Raw genomic sequence first — 21,695 nt, forward strand, 5'->3', positions numbered from 1 at the left:
CAAAATTAGCATTTTCTGACAAAAGAATACGCTCCTTTCTGACCAGCACCACTCATAACACTCCAAACAGCTGCAAAGAGCTAATTAGCTGTTATCTTTTGATCTGCTTGAATGGGGGTGGAGGACACTGACCATCAGAGAGTGGGACAGTCCCTACTGTGGCTTTGCTTTTGTGACAGTGGTTTGCTTCTGGTACTTAGGGAAAAAAATGGTTTTTGTAGCCTATACTAGAGGTGCTGTATGATAGAAGTGGCAGCATTTTGGTGCTCATTGAAATGATCTCTTTGCTCAGTTTACAAATAAAAAGATGTTCTTTCCCCTAGCTGACCTTACCCTGGGCTCAGAGAGAAATGGCTTGTCATCTTCTCATTCATTATCACCAGAAACAAAGGTTCTGCAGGCCAGATTATTCTTTCAGATATGGCTGTACGGCCTCATTGTCTTCAAAGTGTATTTTTAGTTATACCACCATGACAGCATTCCTTACCTGGGCTTGCACAGGTATAACTGAAGGTGTGATCTGAAGACAATGAGGTTGCACAGATACGGGGGTGGTGATGGTGTAATTTGATCTGCAGAACCTTTATTACTGGTAGTTAGGAAAAATAAAATCTTTCAGTTGCAAATGGAGCAAATTTGATAAAGAAACCTAACAAACATAGAATTCCGTTCTGATCCTTTTTTAATCAGTCACCATCCAGAAGTATGTTTAAAAACAAAAAAAGATACAGAACCTAAATATTGCCAGAAACACCCTTTTAAAAAATATTACAAGAAACAAATCTCAAATGAAAATATTTTTTACATTTGGATTGAGGTCTTCCCTTGCAGTGCTGTGAAACCAAAGGTTCACTGTGTTAGTGCATGGAAACCAGAAAGTGAAAGACTAGAAACTTATTCCAAACAAAAGTGAAATTGAAGTCTATTTTTTTTATTGTTACTACATCACTCAGCATGGACAAACAGCATACACAGTGAAAGTATTTTTCAAATGTTTAGGTTTTTAACTGCTAGTTGTGCTAGTAATATAAGTAAGGAAATTTATTCTTTAATCACTTTTACCTGGTATATCATATTTTTAAAGTGATTAGACAGTCTGTGCTGCTTTTTTATTTGTATTGTGTTATCATTCTACCTTCCTCTCTCTTAGAAGGGTTTTGAAACCTGTTTCTCCTACTTTTCCTCTGCCTTGATCATTGTTTAGTTTTAGAAATTTTGGTTTACTGTGAAGGTCTCCATTATCCTCCCAAGTGGGATGAGTTCATCCATCAAGATGACGGCTGAAGCCAACCGAAACTGAATCTCTGTCTTTGTATCCTCTTCCTTTTGGAACATCTCTTCAATTTCTTGATGTATTCTGTATTAGTTCTAATGACTGCATTTTCTGTAACTGACCATTATGATTTGGGAATTCGACGTTTCTGATGTCGAGAGCTTTTTTTTTTTTCCTCTCCCTCTTGTGACATTTTTAGCCTTGGATCCAAATTTCTTCTCTGCTAACCTCATGAGTGAGCTGTTTGTTATTTTTAAAACATTAGTACATTTTTAGAGCTCAAAACAAGTGCCAGATCGACAGCTTTACAGATGAAAGTTTCCTTTTAGCTACAGAACAAATAGGAAATAGGCAACAGTGTGTCTCAAGCCTATTCCAGATGAACCATCTCTAGGTGAGGGAGGATAGTTTGGTCTTGATGCTCATTCAGTCTTTGGCATCTTGTTAAAAGTGCTATAGCAGTTGTGATTCTGTGGGGTAGATACCTGTCCACTAGAAACCGGACAAAGACCATGAGACCACCAACTCATTTTGCATATGAATGGAAACTAAACAGCCATTACATAGTAATTTTAAATTTCTACTGATTTGGGCTAGCTTTTTGACTTGGAGAGATTTGGAAGTCAAAAGAGTTAGAATTATCTGATCCCTACATTCTGCGAATTTCTTTTCTCTTCTGCACCCTTTGGTCTTCAGAATCTCTCTCACTAGCTTGGGAAGGGAATTAGAAAGCATTTCATATCTGTGCTTCTGCACACTAGCGCTTTCTCAGCGGCAGCCGTCTGAAACGGCCTAGGATTACATGCGGCTTTTTAGGAGTTTACTAAAGTAAGGCTTCGTTGCGCAGCCTTACATGTGTACTGATCAGCAATAACAATGGAAGGCCATGTTTATGCTGCAGCTGCACAGTGAAGGCGCTTCAGCTGAGCCGCTGTAGTGTGGATGCTTCCCTTATCAGTGGAAGCGGTTTTCCATTAATCCATGTTTCCGAAAGGTGTTAGGTAGGCTGATGAAAGATTTGTCCTTCTGCCAACCTAACTGCTTCTACGCCAGGAGTTAGCGTGACCTAACTGTGGTGCTGGGGGTGTGAAATTTGTCACAGCCCTGATCGATGCAGCTAGGTTGACCTGAGTGTTAGGGGTAGACTAGGCCAAAGCAAGTGTGATCAGAGGAGCACTGGTGATTGTAAGACTGGAAGTTATTTAAGGGTTTTTAGGGGGCCAGAATGTAGTTGAAATGTGCTATCCCTTCAGCCTCAGTGTCTTGAGATGGCAACTTTCTGCAGTCTGGTTAGTTGCAGAGAGGGGCGTGGTTGTGTACTTGAGGAATGCAGTTCTGGAAATATAAGAAACTAAACATATCTAATTAGCCAACAGTAAAATTCTAAGCCAGATGGGAGGGAAGGGATTGGAAGAGGGTCAGGAAGGGATTCTTAAAATGAAATGTTTCGAACTGCAGCAGAGAGAGAGAGATCTTATTGATTGCAATGTCATCCCTGCTCACCCAGTGGCTACAGGAAGTTCCCCTGCCACACCCCACCCCAGCTGGCAGCAGCAGAGTGGAATTTACAAGGATCTTGTTCAGAATGTTCTGAGCAAAATCAGTGAAACTGACAGGACTGTTGTGAATTGCACTCTGGCTCTGAACACTGAAGGTACCCCTACAGATAGGGTGATGTGTCGAGTACAGACACTGCAGGCCCCGCTAGCCCCAGTATAAATAGCACCGTAGACAGTGAGGCATGACTTACAGGAGTAGTGTGCCCTGCACACCTGAACCCTTGGGTATGCTCCCTACGCAGCTCTGTATGCACCCAAGTGCTGCCTCCCATTGTTGTTTTCAGCAATGTAATGTCCTACTGCCAGAGCCTTTCCCTGTCCCCGCGGAAAAACTCCGGCCATGGTGACAGGCTCCAGCAGCTCCCAGCTGTCTCCCGACTGACAGAGCTTTTCCTCAGCATAGTGATCAGGGTCTAGGTCTAGGGTACAGTACTACCTTGCTGCAAGTCCCACATGTCTGCTTGTCTGCCTCAGGGAAATAGGTACCCGGTAAACATTTTAAGGCTTTGTAACATGAGATTTGCTGCATCTGTAAACCTAGAATTCTCTGCTCGTACTTCTCAGTATAAAAAGAAAACGATTAGAGGGTTTTGAGTTGTCTAGGATGACAGTAACACAAGCTGTTTAAGGGCATGATCTTGCAGATGCTTACTTATGTGAATAGTCCTTATGTATACAAGTAGACCTATGGTCTTTGAGGTCTCCTTGCATGTGTAGAGACTGCTTAGCTGAGTATGGATGAGGAGGATGGAGACATATTGATTAAAAATATAGCCTACTTCTTCTAAAGTGAATTTGGAGTGCCCGTTTTTGAGTGATCTTAAAAATAATTAAATTTTTGGCAATAATTGAGCATCCATTTTCTGAAGAACCCTCTAAGGTGTCTCATGTTGGGAACTCAAAATCACTAGTCATGTTTGGAAGTTTATGCTGTGTAGGGGTATAGGCAGTGATGAGCTGCCAAAATCTTAACAACCGGTTCCCTATAAAAAGTTCTGATTTAAGGGGAGGGGTTGGGGTGGGGCGGGGGGAGACATACTCATGGGGCCGGGGGCCCCTGTAGAGCCTGGGGCAAATTGCTCCACTTGCCCTCGCACCCCCGCAGCCCTGGAGCTTGCAGGGCCCCCCCCCCCCCCTTACCTTGCAGGCAGCTCAAAGCAGCAGGGCGACTCAGGAGCTCAGCTGAGCTGCCCAGCTGCTGGCCATGCTGCAGCTCTGAGGGGGGGGGGGGGGAGGAGACATCCTCGTGGAGCCAGGGGCAAATTGCCCCACTTGCCCCCCCCCCCCCCCCGCGGCCCCAGAACTCGCTGCCCCCTTACCTTGCCGGCAGCCCCATGCTGCGGCTCTGTGGGGTGGAGGAGAGCCCGGGGGAGACATCCTCATGGGGCAGGGGGCCCCTGCGGGGCCCAGGCCAATTGCCCCACTTGCCCCCTCTCCTCCCCTCTTGCCAGCCCTGGAGCTTGCAGCAGCCCCCCACCACCTTGCTGGGCCGCTCAAAAAGCGGCAACAGGGTGACTCCCGAGCTCAGCTGAGCTGCCCAGCTGGTGCCGGCGGCTGGCCACGCTGCAGGTGGGGAGAAGCAGGGGAGGGGCCGGGGAGCCTCAGCCTCCCCAGCTGGGAATCCTGGGAGCAACAGGATGGTCCGGCCCATGGACCGGAGTTCTTTGCCCACCCCCTGCCCCTTTAACAACCGGTTCTCCACGGAGGTCTAATTTTAGCAACCGGTTCTTGAGAACCTGTGGGAACCGGCTCCAGCTCACTGTATGTTTTAAATTTACAAACTACTTGTACTTTTATACTCACTGATGTCTTTTCTTTGCTAAAATCTTAGGGCAAGGTGAAGGAATAGTTTCTAGTACAAATGATCTTCATCCCAATAAATGTCCTGTGTTGCTGCTTTATCACAGTAGCAAATGGAATCTTTCTGAAAAAGATCCAGATAATTAAATTTTCATTATAGAGCTAAGTACTTACATGCCTCCATCACCATAGTATCCGAGTGCTTACCAAGTGTTTAAAAATAGAAATAACAATTTATCACTCTTCCTTCCCAGCCTAAAGGGGAAATAGCTTGATTCATTTATAAGGATTTTAGCGTGTACGAGTCAATGGGTGTGTTGCCTATCTGTCTGTGTGCACAACTCATTGAGGGGAAGCTGTGTTGAAGAAATAAGTTCTGCATGTGGGTCTCAGTTCAGGAAAATAATCCTATTCAGGACAGTGCTTAAGTAGGTACTTAAATTAAGCATTTGCTTAAGCAGTTTCCTGAATCTGAACTTTAGTTTGAAAATAGTTCAGTGGTTGTTCTGTCTTGGGGCAGTGAGTTCCATAGTCAAAGTCCAGCTCATGTTAAAGTTCAATCCCCAGATCTACCAAGCTTCTCTCTATTGGTTGACTACTTTGTTCAGTTGGTTTTAGTGCCATGTAAATAGTGGGGCTGATGCTTTAGTTTTGGCTTCCCAAATGTAAACACTGTCCCTGCCCTCAGAGAACTTAGAATAGGTGTGGAAAGGATAAGAATTTAATGGTACTTTCCTGCCAGAGAATTGTAACGCACAATGGCAAGGGTTAACTTCAGCATGGCAGATCTTGCACCTTATGCTTTGTGCCTGTCGAAATCCAACACAACGTTCTGTCATTTGGTGCTTTGTCATCAAGTTAAATGGCCCACTCTTAGAATATACCTTTCTTTTCTCTAGGCATCTTTGCTTACCTAAACTACCATGTTCCCCGGACCAGACGGGAGATCCTGGAGACCCTTATCAAAGGGCTTCAGAGATTGGAGTACAGAGGATATGATTCTGCAGGTAGGTCATTCGATAAAGTACCAATTATTTTTCTCTTTATATTGTAAATTGCCATTTTACTGGTATGCTTGTTAGGCAGCTGGTCACAAATAAGTCTCTGCTTTCCGCTGCCCTCCTGTTTTCGGGAAATTAAAACATTGTTGCACCAGAATACATAAAAAGTTTTCTGAGTAGTAATTGTAGATTTACATAAAAATATTCTCAATGCCTTTCATTCAGGGATTTGAGCGTGCCTTTTAATTATATATGAAACACAGATGGTGCAACATAAATTTCTGTGCGTCACAATTTGTTTGTTTTTTGCGGGAAACTGTTAGGTGTGGGAATCGATGGAGGAAATGACAAAGACTGGGAGGCTAATGCCGGCAAAATCCAATTAATCAAAAAGAAGGGGAAAGTGAAGGCTCTGGATGAAGAGATTAACAGTATGTATTACACTTCCCCTTTCCAAAAATATCTTGAGATTCTTTGCATGTTAAGTACCCTTTAACCTCAGTCTGATGTATATTGAGATATTATGTATCGTATGTATCCTGTCCTTAGTATTGTTTAGGGGACACAACTTCTGAACAAGGAAGTCTTTGATCTGTCAAGTTGAGTCCTAGTAAAATCATCAGCTATCTGTTGGTATGCCGCTATATGCACAATGGTACAGTACTGTTTTACATGGGAGAAAAATGTCTTTACTAGTGGAAGATGTAACTGAAAAGTATTAATAAACATCTTGGGTTTTTTCTAGGGCAAGGGAGTTTAAATATTCTTAAGGGTTTGTTCATCATACTATCTGAAATTCACAAATTTGACTGATTATATTGAGTTAATCTCTGTGTTGTATTTATTAAGTGGAAATTTTCAGATCAGTACAGTTTAAGGCCCAAATCCAGCAAAGTACTTAAGCACATGCTTAACTTCACACTAGGGCTGTCAAGCGATTAAACAAATTAATCGCGCAATTAAACAATAATAGACTACTATTTATATAAATATTTTTGGATGTTTTCCACATTTTCAAATATTTTGATTTCAATTACAACACAGAATACAAAGTGTACAGTGCTCACCTTATATTTATTTTTTTAATAAATATTTGCACTGTAAAATAAATAGTATTTTTCAATTCACTTAATACAAGTACTGTGTCAAATCTCTTTATCATGAAAGTTGAATTTACAAATGTAGAATTATGTACAAAAAATCTGCATTCAAAAATAAAACAATGTAAAACTTTAGAGCCTACAAGTCCACTCAGTCGTACTTCTTTTAAAGCCAATCGCTCAGACAAACAAGTTTGTTTATATTTACAGGAGATAATGCTGCCTGCTTCTTGTTTACAACGTCACCTGAAAGTGAGAAAAGGTGTCGTCATGGCAGTGTTGTCACTGGCGTTGCAAGATATTTACGTGCGAGATGCGCTAAAGATTCATATGTCCCTTATGCTTCAAGCCCCATTCCAGAGGATGCGTCCATGCTGATGATGGGCTCTGCTCAATAACGATCCAAAGCAGTGCAGACCAACGCATGTTCATTTTCATCATCTGAGTCAGATGCCACAAGCAGAAGGTTGATTTTCTTTTTTGGTGGTTCGGATTCTGTGGTTTCTGCTTCAGAGTGTTGCTCTATTAAGACTTCTGAAAGTATGCTCCACACCTCGTCCCTCTCAGATCTTGGAAGGCACTTCAGATTCTTAAACCTTGGGTTGAGTGCTGTAGCTATCTTTAGAAATCTCACATTGGTACCTTCTTTGCATTTTGTGAAATCTACAGTGAAAGTATTCTTAAAATGAACATGTGCTGGGTCATCATCCGAGACTGCTATAACATGAAATATATGGCAGAATGTGGGTAAAACACAGGAGCAGGAGACATACAATTCTCCCCCAAAGGAGTTCAGTCACAAATTTAATTAACACATTATTTTTTTAGTAAGCGTCATCAGCATGGAAGCATGTCTTCTGGAATGGTGGCCAAAGCATGAAGGGGCATACGAATGTTTAGCATATCTGGCACGTAAATACCTTGCAATGCCGGCTACAAAAGTGCCAGGCGAACATCTGTTCTCAGTTTCAGGTGATGTAAATAAGAAGTGGGCAGCATTGTCTCCTGTAAATGTAAACAAACTTGTTTCTCTTAGTGATTGGCTTTAAAAGAAGTAGGACTGAGTGGATTTGTAGTCTCTAAAGTTTTACATTGTTTTGTTTTTGAGTGCAGTTATGTAACAAAAAAAAATCTACATTTGTAAGTTGCACTTTCATGATAAAGAGAGTGCACTACGATACTTGTATGAGGAGAATTGGAAAATACTATTTCTTTTATCATTTTTACAGTGCAAATATTTGTAATAAAAATAATATAAAGTGAATACTGTATACTTTGTATTTTGTGTTGTGATTGAAATCAATATATTTGAAAATGTAGAAAAACATCCAAAATATTTAATACATTTCAATTGGTATTCTATTGTTTAACAGTGTGAATAAAACTGCAGTTAATCCCAGTTAATATTTTTGAATTAATCGCGTGAGTTAACTGCAATTAATCGCCAGCCTTACTTCACACCAAAGAGTAGTCCCATTTAATTCACTAGGATTCTCATGCTTGTAAATGTTTGCTGGATCGGGGCCCATTTATTTTGTTAAATTTGAAATGAAGTTCTCAAAATAAGGAGCAACCTTTTAGAAAGGGAATTGACTGTGCATTGGTTTCTCATCCAAATAAAGCAGAATAGTGAAAGTAATATTACAACATTAATAAGAATCCATCTATATATGGATATATTTTATTTCAGTTCTAAAAAATGAACTCCCTCCTCCCCTGCAAGCATGAAAAAATCATCCATTAGGACATTTTGAATTTAGCCTTAATAAATTGACTTTGCATTTCTGAATAACCTAAATATCTTATAGTGCAAACCCTAGTTTCATCTTGAGGTGCGCAGTAGATGAGCTAAGGAATTGGCTTAGAAAAAATACTAATATACTTATAAGTGGAACTGTCAAATTGATGAGAGACCAGGAAGTGAGGTATTCTGCTTTCTATTTCTAAACCTTTTTATGTCCTGGATAGATTCAGATTTTAAATTAGTCAAATCTCTGTAGGAAACAAAACTGCAAACAATTGTTTTCTGTAAAGTATGGGTAAGCACTGCATGAACTTGCAGGTATCTGCCACCATAGTTGATGGTTGTCTGTTTCTAGTTAATATCCTGATTTTTCAGGTGTTAGTAACTTCAGTTACAGCATATTTATTTAACTTAAAGGAGTCTCATATATGAAACTTACGAGAAACTGATTCTGTAGCCTTTTAATGTAATTTTACCATTACTAAGATAAACTCAAGTCTATAGTAAAACCTCATTGATCCAAATGAAATGCGTGGACCTGACCTTAATTCAGCTAAGTCCAAAGTCTGAATAAACAAGGTTATACTGTATATATTCAGTAAAAAAGAAAGACACTGGAATAATGGTAAGATTTAAGCACTTGTGGTAAAATCAATTTAGAAAACTAAAAACAATTTATAAAACTATATTATGGTCTATGAAAAGCTATTAAGAAAAACAGAAAAGGTAATCTCTGAACAAGAGGATGAACGTCTACCAAGAGGAGATTAATTTGATACTTTCCAGGCACTAAATTGTTACTGTTGGGGATTCTAATTTAATATTGTGTAAGGTGATTATGCTTGGTCAGGCAGAGATAATATTTCAATAGCATCAGAGATGATGGGCCAACACAAGGGATGAAAATAAAATTGGGTGACTTGTTAAAGGTTATTTTCTTTTTGAGAATAAAAAGCAATGGAATCGCCAGATGAGTGAGACTTACAAAACAGCCATATGAACCATTTGGTTAATGTATCTTTATAGGTATGTGAAATAAACTGAAGGCCATATAGTAAGTTGGAAGGGGTTGAGCTGGGGGGGATAGACGGGTTTGTCATGTGAGTTCTCTGACAGGCGTGTCACCGAAATACTTGGAGAATGGAAGGCATAGTTGAAACATGCTGCCAATTGCTATATTGTACAATAATTCACTACTTGGTATGTGAGCTTTTACTCAGTTTACCGGTTCCCACCCTCTTCTCACTAAAGATTTCTAAAGAAGGCTTGATAGGCTGGAAACAGACAATTGAGAAGAACACTGAGTAAATGATTGTCCAACATAACAGGTTTATTCTTTACTAACAAGTGCTATAAGCTTCTTAATCGCTCATGAAGTGTACGTTTGAGAATTATGGTCCTAGTTTTGTAAGACTCACCGATTGATGCACAATCATGTTCCCATTGGCTTATTGGTTAATAAAAGCATGCGAAAGCTACACAAGTAAAATTCATAGCTATTTCCTCAATGTGCAGGAGAAAAGATTATCAGAGTTGAAAATGTTCTCAGGAGAAAATATATACAGTATAAACAAGTGATGTTGTCTAATTGCTTCTTATTGAGGACTCAATGTGGCAAAACAAGTGAACTCCTGAGACAAAGATGTTTTTGCTGAAAAACTGAAATGATTTTGTGAACTTGTTGGAAATGCTCTGGTGTTGGGATACTTTTTGCCCGAAGAAGAGCTTAGAGAATATTCACACCTGCCCACAAACTGCTTTGGCATTAACAGGCAGTACTCAGAATGCTCCAATTTTTGTGTGAGTGGAGAGCCTAGAAGAAAATCATGTTGGTAAATTTATTAAAAGATCGGCAGTTTAAATTAAACATTTGCTCTTTGATATTGCAAACCTTTACACATGAGTCAGTGGTACTAATCAGTAATGTGGCTCAGAGGAAAGGGTTCACAGCCTGAGCCTGTGAATCTCACGTGGAAAGATCCTTCATCACGTGAGAAATCATCACTTTATTGGCTTGGGCCGTGACATGGTCTTGACTGCCAATAACTGTATACCTGACGTTTTGCTTGCTTTGTGATAATAGTTTTCTGATTATATTTTTACTTGAATATTTCAGTCTCCATGTAACTTACTGCATTGCCTGTTACGCTCTGAAAGCCTGACCCATCTCTTATGTTGCTTTCAATGTGAATTGGATCAGGTCCTGATAATGTAACATTTTTACACTTCCGTCTGCAGAACAACAGGATATGGACCTGGACATCGAGTTTGATGTACATCTTGGCATCGCACATACCCGATGGGCTACCCATGGTGAGCCCAGTCCTGTCAATAGCCACCCACAGCGCTCAGATAAAAATAATGGTAAGACCCTGCACTGCATGGGCAAGTATTTGTTTGTGTGAATGGGGAGAATAATGGCTGTTAGGAATTCAGAGCGATGAATATGCTCTTGCAAATTGCCACTTAATTCAGTACTTCATACTAAAACTCCATTGGTGCAGTGCTGCCTATGCCTCTGTGAGAGCACGTGCTTGGAGGCAGGGTGTAGGAATCATTATTCTGTTTCAAGCCATGATCCTAATCTTGCTCCTTTTGAATGCCACCAGAGTTGCGTCATTGACTTCAATGAGAACAGCACCAAACTATTTTTTGATGATGAATCACTTACAGTAAGAGGCAGTCGTATTAAAATTTGCATTGTGATAGTGCCTCGGGACTTCAGTAAATCAATACTGACTGAAAAAGTAAGATCTCAAGGCCTACAGTAATCTCTGTACAGGTATTTTCCCAACCATCATAATAAATGGGATGTTGCTAACAAACGGGTTTCTTTTATAATGTAATTTTCTTTCTTTATTTCTCTCTCTTGGCCGTCATTTGGTAAAGGTTGCTTTGTCCTTTGTATTGCTGCAGAAGGCAGCTTGGCTCTTATCTATGCAGCAGCTCAAATCTCAAAAATACTTTATGAACTGTGGTGAACCTATAATCGTTAGCATTCTCACTTACAGATGATGATTTGTGGCAGAGCTGGGTAATAACAATATTTACCTCTTACAGAACTTTCCATTCCAAGATCTCAAAGCACTTGACAAAGTATCCCCACTGTACAGGTGGGGAAACTGAGGCACGAGAGGTGACTTGCCCAAGGTCACCTGGCAGGCCAGTGACAGAGCTGGGAATAGAACCCAGGTCTCCTGTTCTCTGTCCTGTGTGTTAAACACAAGACCATCCTCCATCCCTGTTAAGCTCATCCCGGGTGATTTAAGCGTTGTCAAACGGTGGTTCAGTGAAAACTGATATGGATTAAAAAACAAGCCCGAGATATTTAGAATTCCAGGAGACATTACCCACCAGTTTCTGATGATTTTGAAATAGAACCAATTTTGGCTCTAACCATCTGATTTTTGTATTGTAAAATAAAACCAACCAACCAACTGAGATACAATAATAGCTTGTATAGAAAAGGATTATCGCTAATTGTATATTGTTTAGCTGAGCACTGCACATAAAAATGTTACAAGCATATAATAAATATATTCAGTAATCTTCCGGTTACAAAACTTCTGCAAAACTACTTTGTCCACTCCTTCAAATGTGTTGTGATTCTGAATGCATGAAATGGAAATAATACAACCATTGACTTGGAAAATGGTTTGTGCATGTTTAATGTCCTCAGCACTAAGACCTGATGTGATTAACATGTATAGTAATTTAGGGTAATGGCACACACGAAGGCTGGCCTAGATTCTCGTCTTTTACATTAGGAGAATTATCTCTATTCTGTATTGCATGCAATGATACTAAGAAAACATTGTCATGGGAATTGGTATTTACTAATACACGGCATATCATCATGGCAGCTGGATGCATTAAATACATTTTTAACAATTCCATGAAAGTTAAATAAACCACCCTCAAAAGATGACAGATCGGTGAGTTTTCTTTGAAATATTGGCTCTCAACAGGTTATTCAATGGTCTACTTCTAACACAGGCCTATGAGCAAGGCACTTAATGTTTCTGTACCTTAAGTTCTCCATCTTTGTAATGCACAATGAGATTTATTGATGGAAAGGCATCGCATAAGTCCGAGATCAGCAGTTCTCAAACTGGGGGTTGATAAGGGGGGTTGGGGGGAGGTCGCACACAGAGACTTACTGTGTGAAAGGGGTCACCAGTAAAAATGTTTGAGAGCCAGTGTTCTAGATGGTATTAATGCATACAGCTTAGAACAGTCCTTGCTAACAGAGAGCAATCTGTGCAGGGTAATTGCAGTGAATTATAGAAGCCGTTCACTATTTTGATGCTTCTACTACTGTGTAAATATGCTTATTAGAATAAAATGCTTCATATGGTGTGTAAGGTATGTAAAATATTCACACATCTTTTAGAATTAACACTTTTTTTTTTTAATTCTCTAGAATTTATTGTTATCCACAATGGCATTATAACCAACTACAAAGATCTGAGAAAATTTTTGGTGAGTAAAACTAGCTGTGTGTCTAAGCTCTGGGATAAAGTTATAATGGCACCTAGTGCTGGTTAAATCTCAAAGTCCTTGATTAGTTGCCTCAATTTCTTGCTACTGTGGTGTGGAAACCACAGGTGGTAATAGTGCCCAGTGATTTTAACATACGAAGCTGGAGATTCTTCTGAGACAGCTGAAGACTTCATGGCTTTCATGGTGACCATGGGATTATCTCAGGTGGCTATAAACTCAGCTCATATGGCTGCCCATGCTTTGATCTGGTTTGTGGGTGGAGAGTAGAAATTGAAGGGATGGAAATTGCCCCTCCAGTCTCATGAACTGATCATACCTCATGTGTATGAGGTTGGGAATCTTCTCTTTCAGGATGAAGGATCTGTTCTGATGCTCTGGCCTTTTGGAGGGTAATAGAAATTGCATTGCAAACTGACCATTCTGCTAACAGGACTCCATAATCCTTTGATCTTTGCTATTGGCAGAGTTGCTTCCTCATTCCCTGTACCCAGTTTCATACATCTAGAGCACCCTGATTTATGGGTAGCGTGAGACAGATTATACAAGAAATTAGACTGTTGTGGAGATATTTGTTGTGCACGAGATTGGTTGATAAGACTTATGAATTTTTGTCTGATTTGTTTTTCCTTACTTAGTGAGCTTCTTAAATAGGGGCAGTCTATGCAGTTACCGTTTTTGTGTGTCCTGCAAGACTCTCCTCTGTTGTCTACATTAACAGTGAACAGCCCCATCACATCTCATCTGCAGATCTCCCTTGCATCCACTCTGATTCCATCCCTTACTCTTTCCTTTAATTTCTCACTCTGCTCTGTCTCCTACCCGTCACAATACAAGCACGCTTCAGTCTCCCCATCTTAACAACAAAAAACCTTGAGCCCATCTGCATCTCCAGCCACTTCCCCATCTCTGCCTCTCCCTTTCATCTCTAAGATCATTGAATTTGCTGTGTAAAATCACTGTCTAGAGTTCTTCTCCAGTCCTGTTTCTGCCCCTTGTGCTCCACTGAATCTGTTCCCACCAAAGTGTCTAATGTCGTCATCTCGTGTCTTGATTTACTACATTTTTGTCTCTAGCCTTGACAAATATCCATTCAGAATCTGCTCCTATCCATTCAGAATGCTGCTGCTGCTGCCGCCAAGATAATTCTTCTAGCCTGTCACTTTGACCAGGTCATCCCTCTACTGCTTCCCCTTTCTCCATCTCATCAGACATAAGCTAATTGTCTTCACTTCCACGGCCCTTCACTGCTTAGCTCCATCCAACTATCCTCTTTCATTCACTATCGACTCCCACCTCCGATCGGCCCATGATTCTAGCCTCCATCATCCACTTGTTACATTTTCAAACTAGCACCTTTGTGCTTAAAAGGAGCTCCTTGTAAACATCTGCAAAGCTACCGCCATGTCCTCCTTCAAAACCCTCCATGATGCCTACAGAAAACTTGACAGCGGTTAAGGTGCTGGTGTGCTGAGACCCGCTGCGTATCAGGCTGACCACTGTTGTCTCATTATTTCCTTGTACTCTATCTGTCAGTATCAATGTTTTTCTCTTGTTTTACACTTAGATTGTGAGCTCTTTGGGGGCAGGGACCATCTCTCCTGAGTTTGTACAGTGCGCAACACAATAGGATTCTGGTCTAGCGCTTCTAGACATTACAAATAATGAACAATAATAACAACCTGGGGTTTTTTGGTTTGCTTTCAGGAAAGCAAAGGGTATGATTTTGAGTCTGAGACCGACACAGAAACCATTGCCAAGCTTGTCAAGTACATGTACGACAACCGCGAAAGTGACGACATTAGCTTCACTACCTTGGTGGAGAGGGTTATCCAGCAACTGGTAATATATTAATTAATTTTAAAAACTGGTTGATTAAAACTTTTTTTTTAGACCCAGAGGCAATGTTTCTGGTGGTGTCTCACATGAAAATAAAAGCTATGCTAAAATATTTGAAAGTCGGAACCCTGGAATTGCAATACTCAGCTGACTAGGCTGTCTGTATTCCATATTCTTCAGTGAGTAGTGCAAGAAATCCCATAATGGACAATTAAAGAATAACCTGTGCGGAGATGTTTCTTCCAGGCAATCAGTGTTTGGTTTATGTTGTGAAGCGCAAGAATTTATATTCTTATCTACTGCAACTATGGATATTGTTCATATAAATGTTTAATCCTGCTAAGCTTGTAGGCCAGATCTACGTTGTAAACTTTTGCTGGCATAGCTTTGTCAGTCAGGAGTGGGACAAGGTATGATCCCTGCCCAACTTAGCTGTGCCAGCAGAAGCCTCTAATGTGGAGGTGCAGCTATGTCAGCAAAACTATGCTTTTATCAGGAAAGATGGTTGCACTTGCAGGGATGGTTTTACTATACTGGTACAAAGCACAACTTTGCTTGTATGGCTGGGTCCTTACTAGCAGTACTTAGCTGGTATAGTATGCCAGTATTCCTGTCCTGATAAAGCACTTCTCGTATAGACGTGGCTATAGACATGAGATATTGTGGCAATGAGTTCCACAGTTCAAGTATGGATTGTGTGGGGTTTAAAAGGGAAAAAAAAAAAGGCACAAGATTATTGGTAGCAAAAGGGCTCTCCACAGTGTGTGTGTTTGCAGTAGTACATATATTTCTTCACTAAGTCACAATCTAAAGCCCTGTCCTAGGAGAGCATCCCTGTTTAGGACAGGATTTAAGCTTGTGCTTGAGTCCCATTGACGTCATTAGGGCATACTTAAAGTTAAGCCTGTGTTTCCTTTGCTGAATCTGGACCTAAGGGTGGTTGGTTGTAAAACTCCAGTAATGGAAGAAATGCTGACCTCTTGTGGAAACTTTCTTGAAAAGCATGTATGTTTACCTGAGGTTTTTTTTATTAATATTATGCACAGTCCTGTGCATAAAAACAGTAGTTTACTTCCTCCTGATGCTATTTTGTTCTGGAGACAATTAACGTTAATAACCATGGAATGCCAGGAAAATGGCAGCAGCCCGAGGCCATGCACAGATTTTCCATGGTATATGTTCCAAGTGGCAAACAATTTTGCGAACAGACGCAGGTGTAGTACGTCAGCTCACCAAATTCTGAATTGGTGTAAGAGCTTTTATAGTGGTAGGCAGTTAAGCCTAACCAGGGAGTCTTGTTTTTTAAAAATAACTGGCTTAGAACAAGAGAATTAAGCGGGACAGTTTCAAAACTAGGCACCCGAAATAATCAGTGACCATGAAATATGTGCCACCAGGCAGTTGTTTTGTTGAACAAGAGTGTTCTTATGGGTGAAAGTTGCATGCTGGTGTTTGAAATATGTGGCTGTACGTGTAGTACAATAATTTGTATATTTCGCCTTTCTTTCCAGGAAGGTGCTTTTGCCCTTGTGTTTAAAAGTGTCCATTACCATGGTCAAGCAGTTGGCACCAGGTAAAGATTGCTATTGTATCTCTCAATAGACAGTATTCCCCTTTTAAGCACAATAAAGCAAACATGTTTTTGGAGGGAGGGATAGCTCAGTGGTTTGAGCATTGGCCTGCTAAACCCAGGGTTGTGAGTTCAATCCTTGAGGGGGCCACTTAGGGATCTGGGGCAAAATCAGTACTTGGTCCTGCTGGAGAAGGCAGGGGGCTGGACTTGATGACTTTTCAAGGTCCCTTCCAGGTCTATGAGATAGGTATATCTCCATATATTAACTCCTTTCCCTTCTTGCTGATGATGGCTTGTGTACAAGTCAGAGGAGAGTTACATAGAGGATGCTCTTGCTGTACTGTGTGAGAATCTAAATTTTCTGTATTGCATACTTTTTTCTCCTCTTTCCCCCATCTCAGCACAAAACTCTTCAACAGGTCTCTTTTGGAGAAATACTTCAATGCCAGATTTGTGGTCAGAATCTCACTTATACTCATGTACAACTGCTCTGAAATAACCTAGGTCTCTTGGCCTTTGGGGCATGCCACGAGGCAAATCTGTTTGTGAAGGCTGCTGTGGAGGTGGGCCTTGGAGAGAGAAGTCAGATTTGTGGGTTGGGGACTTGTTTTTGTAATGTATGGCAGTGGCACCTAAAGCCTTGGAGGGACACCCCTTTTATTTAGTTATTTATTTTTAATAAATTGGGTTCATTTGCTTTTCAAGTGTATCATGCGAGTGCCTTAATAGATAGGACCTCTAAACTTTCAAAAGCCAACTAAGAGATTTAGCCACACTATTCCCATTAATTTTAACTAAAGTGTTGCTAAATTCTTAATAAGCTGTGAAAACCTCAATTTTAGTATCTGCCATTAGGTACATATAATGGGTAATAACCATTCAAAGCACTGGCTTGAGCATGCAAGTGCAGGATTTCAGTGCTCATGTTAGGGAATCTGCCTCAGTTTTAAGTCTTTGTTGCTTTTAGCCTTTGCCTTCATATCCCATTGTCTAGCTCTGTTCCTGGAAAGGGTGAAGGCTAAATTTGTATTTTCATTTGGGGAAGGTTAGTGTGTAACTAACTGAGATCAGAATGTTTTCCTATATCTTGCAGCCTCCTTCACTTTCTTCACAATTAATTGGTTAATGAGATTCAATAAAACAAGCTGGATGAGGTTAATTGGTTTAGATACCTTGGTGTCGAACAACAGTCCCTCAGGTTTAAGGTTTCTATGTTGAAGCTCGGTGTATCATTAGTTACAGCTCCATGTTTCGTTTGCAGACGAGGAAGCCCCCTGCTGATTGGAGTTCGAAGTGAACACAAGCTCTCCACTGACCACATTCCAATACTGTACAGAACAGGTAAATTAGAAGTGACTGGTTCTCTTTTAAGTTACATTGTTACACTATTTAAAATTATTATTTTCCACTGATTGTGTGAAGTTATTTTTTCTTTCTTGTTACACTTTCAGCTGTGCAATCTATGGATCATTCTGTTGGTGGAATATCCATAGAAGCGGAGAAAGGTGCCAACTTGAGACATCCCTTTAATACTACAAGTTCTGCTCTTTTTTTTCTTAGAAAAAGAATTGAAAATAAGGGAAATTAGAACTGCCTCTTTAGTATGTGATTATTGCTTTCCATGTAGCAAAATGAAACAAACCAGAAGATAGGGATTTCTTCTTTATAAACACCCCAAATAAATACAAAAAAAAAAAACCCTTTTCCCCAAGTGTCAGTGTTCTAGTGATTCTGAACATGTACATAGTACATTGTGAGCGTTAATGTAGCTAACTGATGTTTTAGGTATAGGTTCTTTCATGAATTCCATGCGACATTATTCACTGCACGAAAGAGTGAATAAGTTTAAAAAAAAAAAAAAAAAAAAGTAAAAACAGTGAAATTAAACCCCATTGGAATTAGAAACCACTTTCATGCTGGGAAATCTTGTCACTGAAGCAGAACTGTGTTTTGAGCAAAACATAGTTCATCTGATCTACAGCACATCACGGATAAAACGAGGTTCGAATTGCAGCTTTTGCTCCTTGTATCCAGACTCTTTTACGAAAATCTGTTTGTGTGTTTTGAGTTTGGGGTGTGCCTTTAGCTGCAATGAATCATTAGATTGTTAATAAATAATCTGTTTTCTCAAGTCCTTGATTTCTGTTTTAAAAATAACCTTTCACTTACGATCTGACAAAGTGTTCAGCTAAATTAGGAGAGTTCTCTATTAAAGGAAAAGGATGGGGCGTGACACTCACCTGGTGTAAATCAGTAGGACTTCACTGTCAGTAGCATGTGGTTGCAAGCAGTCATTTCAGTGATTGAAATGTGTGGGCTTGTGCCAGTGGAGAATTTGAACCTCAATGCTGTTGAAGTTCTTCCTGTGCCAATAGCTCACCCAGATAACCTTTATTAACTACATCCCCTTGTAACCTGGGAACAACTGATTATTGGAGTAGACAGTGGCTACCGTTATATTTAATACAAGCCCAAGGAGAGGTGACGTGTTGTGCCACATGTTCAACAGGTTTCCCTGGAAGTTAGTGTTAATGGGTAAAAATTGCCTGTTTCCCTTGTTCAGAAGTAACATAGTTACTTAAAAACCAAAGTCCATTGACTTGAAATGGGACTTAGTTTCTTTGAAAATGTCTTTGACTTTTGACAATTTTACCCAAAGCCTCAAGTTAACATAGAGGGGGTGGGGGGAGCAACCCAGAACTAACCAAATTCTGGTGAAAGCACTGTTTTTGGGAGCTATTGAGAGAGGCAGATTTGGTGAGCCTAAGGTTTGTGGTGTAGCGCAAGACCTAGAAGTACAGTGTGCTGACTCCACAAGGCTGAATGTAATTGTGTGTAGGTATGTCATAATGGGATGCACATGCTTGGAATAGCGAGTGACCTCAATAAGATGGCAGTGTTAGGAAGTCTTTGGGGGTTTTGAAGCTATGGAGGCAATAGGGTTTCATATTATCCCTAGGAATTATCTATAATGGACGGTGGTTTTAGTCAAAGACAGTGACATTAACATATGCCACTCCGTCTTTGCAAGTGCCTCTGAAAGCCATTCAAATGTAGCCTTGCTCAAGTAAGCATAGAGAATATCTCGTATTAAGTAGAAGCTAATATTAATTTGTGCTATGTTAGCATTTTAAAACGAGCATATGCTTATAATTGCTAGAGTGGAGGTTGATATGGTATCAAAATATGCTCAGCAGTTTTTCCTCCGAGGGATTTTGAAGCGCTTGTTTTATTCTCCCCGCCACCCTCAATTGTCTGCAAAATCTCCCCCTTTTTTTGGGCTGTGATGCAAGCCCTGAGTAGGCAGTAGCAGTCAGTGTTCTGAAGGCGAGGAATTGCTGCTGTGTTGCTGTTAGATCCTAATAAGTGGCAGCCAGGCAATCCTTATCAGTGATACATCCACTGATGATATGCAGCTGGCTTTGGTTTGCTGAAACTGAACTTCTTAAGTGCTGATGATGAAAAGATTGAATCCAATGGAAAGCAATGCTGACATAATAAAGACGATGCAGTGAAATGTCCTACCTGGGGAAAGACCATCTGCATGTTTCAATCAAGGGTGCGCGGTTTATTTGGAGAATGGCCACTGGCACCATCGCTGCTCTGCCTTTTCTGGTGGTTGTGTTCTTTGTTTTCTGATTTGCAAACTGAAAGGAACCTAGAAATCTGAAGTGCTCTGAACTGTTGGTTTAGTGGAACTTCCTTATTTTTCCTCAGTATCAACATGAAAGCAATATTTTTGATTTTAGAAAAAAGTTTTTGGAAACCTTAACTAAATTGCAGCTGTATTGATCTGAATATTAGCTATTGTTGTGGGGGGAGGGTATTTAAATCAGTGAAGTACATGTTCTGTAATTAAAATGTCACCCAGTTTATGCTATTTTAGTACAAGTAAAATAATCAGGTTTGTAGAGTGTATTCCTTATATGTCAACTTAAAATTTGTCATCCTTTAATTTTAGACAGAATAGAAAAGAGAAACTTGTAGAATAACCCATCTATCCTCTGTGACTTCTCTTTGTCACCCCCTGCCGATGCAAGGTCGCTCTCTCTGGCATGTTTAGTGTTTTGTCCAAGTTCAAATGTTAAGCAACCGGTGTTAGCCACGTCTCTCAGACTATACTACAGTCTTAGTCTTCACTGGTAAACAATTTTCTTGAAGTTAAGGAAAAAAAATTTCTAGAGCAGGTTAAAAAATGTTGAAATACTAGAGAGAATTTTCAGTGAAATTTTAGGCTTTTGGAAAAATTTCTACCAACATCCCAAAAATGTCTCCTACGGCTCACTGCTGTTAATCACACCACCTTGGACCAACAGAAATAATTCCTATGAGCTGTTAAATCTGATTGCCCAGACTGCAGGCTGCCAATGTTACAAGCTGGGACCAAAATTATGAGAAGCTCATTTGTCAGTTGCTCCACTTTTGGTCTCGCACAAACAGTACTGAGCTCTTGTACACCATGGCCATTGTACAAATGCCAATAGCAAATGGACCAGGAGAAAGAGAGTTTGCTTTTGGTGTGGAGAGTTTTTATTAAACATGGGGATGTAAAGTAGAGAGAGAGAGTCCCGCTTGCCTCTCAAACACCACGATGAGTGTGCACAGCAGTTGTTAAAAAAGAAAAATGTTTAAACCTGTACGCAGGACAGAGTGAGTGGAAAAATTCTTGGTATCTAATAAATGTGAAACCTTGTGAAATGATTTTTGAGTCATTTTTCAGAGTAGAATCGTACAGACTTCCTAGTTTAGTTCTTTTATTGAAGTTCTCTGTAGACACACTACAAGTATGGAACATATCTATAGCATGTTTAATGTCAAGTAAAGTCAATCCAAAAAGCTTTCAGTGCCATGTAAGCAAACTAAGAAAGGGCTAGAGAATGGGAACAAATAATGATACCCAGAAATAAATCCTGATTGCTTTCACTAAGCCTATTTTCATCAGTGTTAAATTTACTGTAGTCTCTTGATCTCAACCAAAATGTGAAGTGTTCAAAATAATGCTTCATGTTGGTACTGTGAGTTGGGAACGATGATCAAGATTGACACATTGCAGTGTGTATGTGACACTGATTGCTAATCCAGTGTATAACATTACAGGTAAAGACAAGAAAGGAAGCTGCAGCCTCTCCCGTATCGACAGCACCACCTGTCTTTTCCCTGTTGAAGAGAAAGCTGTGGAGTACTATTTTGCTTCTGATGCGAGGTGAGATTCTTCAGCATGGACTCCAAGACAACTGTTGACGTGCCCTTTAAAGTGAGAGCCCTAATGGGTAACCTGGGTTACAACTGTTACACACCCTTTGCTA

General features: G+C 40.2%; 1 protein-coding gene across 3 annotated transcripts in view; it reads left to right on the top strand.

Annotated features, from left to right (window-relative positions):
• Nucleotides 1-21,695, top strand: part of GFPT1 (glutamine--fructose-6-phosphate transaminase 1) — a 54,354-nt gene that overhangs the window by 13,975 nt on the left and 18,684 nt on the right. For 2 of the 3 annotated variants that reach the window (XM_039527925.1, XM_039527924.1), the window contains exons 2-9: nt 5,532-5,639; nt 5,957-6,064; nt 10,716-10,841; nt 12,901-12,959; nt 14,685-14,819; nt 16,328-16,389; nt 17,651-17,730; nt 21,487-21,592. In XM_039527925.1, the coding sequence (XP_039383859.1) occupies nt 5,532-5,639; nt 5,957-6,064; nt 10,716-10,841; nt 12,901-12,959; nt 14,685-14,819; nt 16,328-16,389; nt 17,651-17,730; nt 21,487-21,592 (784 nt within the window). Of the gene's footprint in view, nt 1-5,531; nt 5,640-5,956; nt 6,065-10,715; nt 10,842-12,900; nt 12,960-14,684; nt 14,820-16,327; nt 16,390-17,650; nt 17,731-17,840; nt 17,895-21,486; nt 21,593-21,695 lie in introns of all 3 variants that reach the window. The other variant, XM_039527923.1, reaches the window with a different exon arrangement.

The sequence above is a fragment of the Mauremys reevesii genome, linkage group 2 (genome assembly GCF_016161935.1).
Source record: "Mauremys reevesii isolate NIE-2019 linkage group 2, ASM1616193v1, whole genome shotgun sequence".
Taxonomy (NCBI): Eukaryota; Metazoa; Chordata; order Testudines; family Geoemydidae; genus Mauremys; species Mauremys reevesii.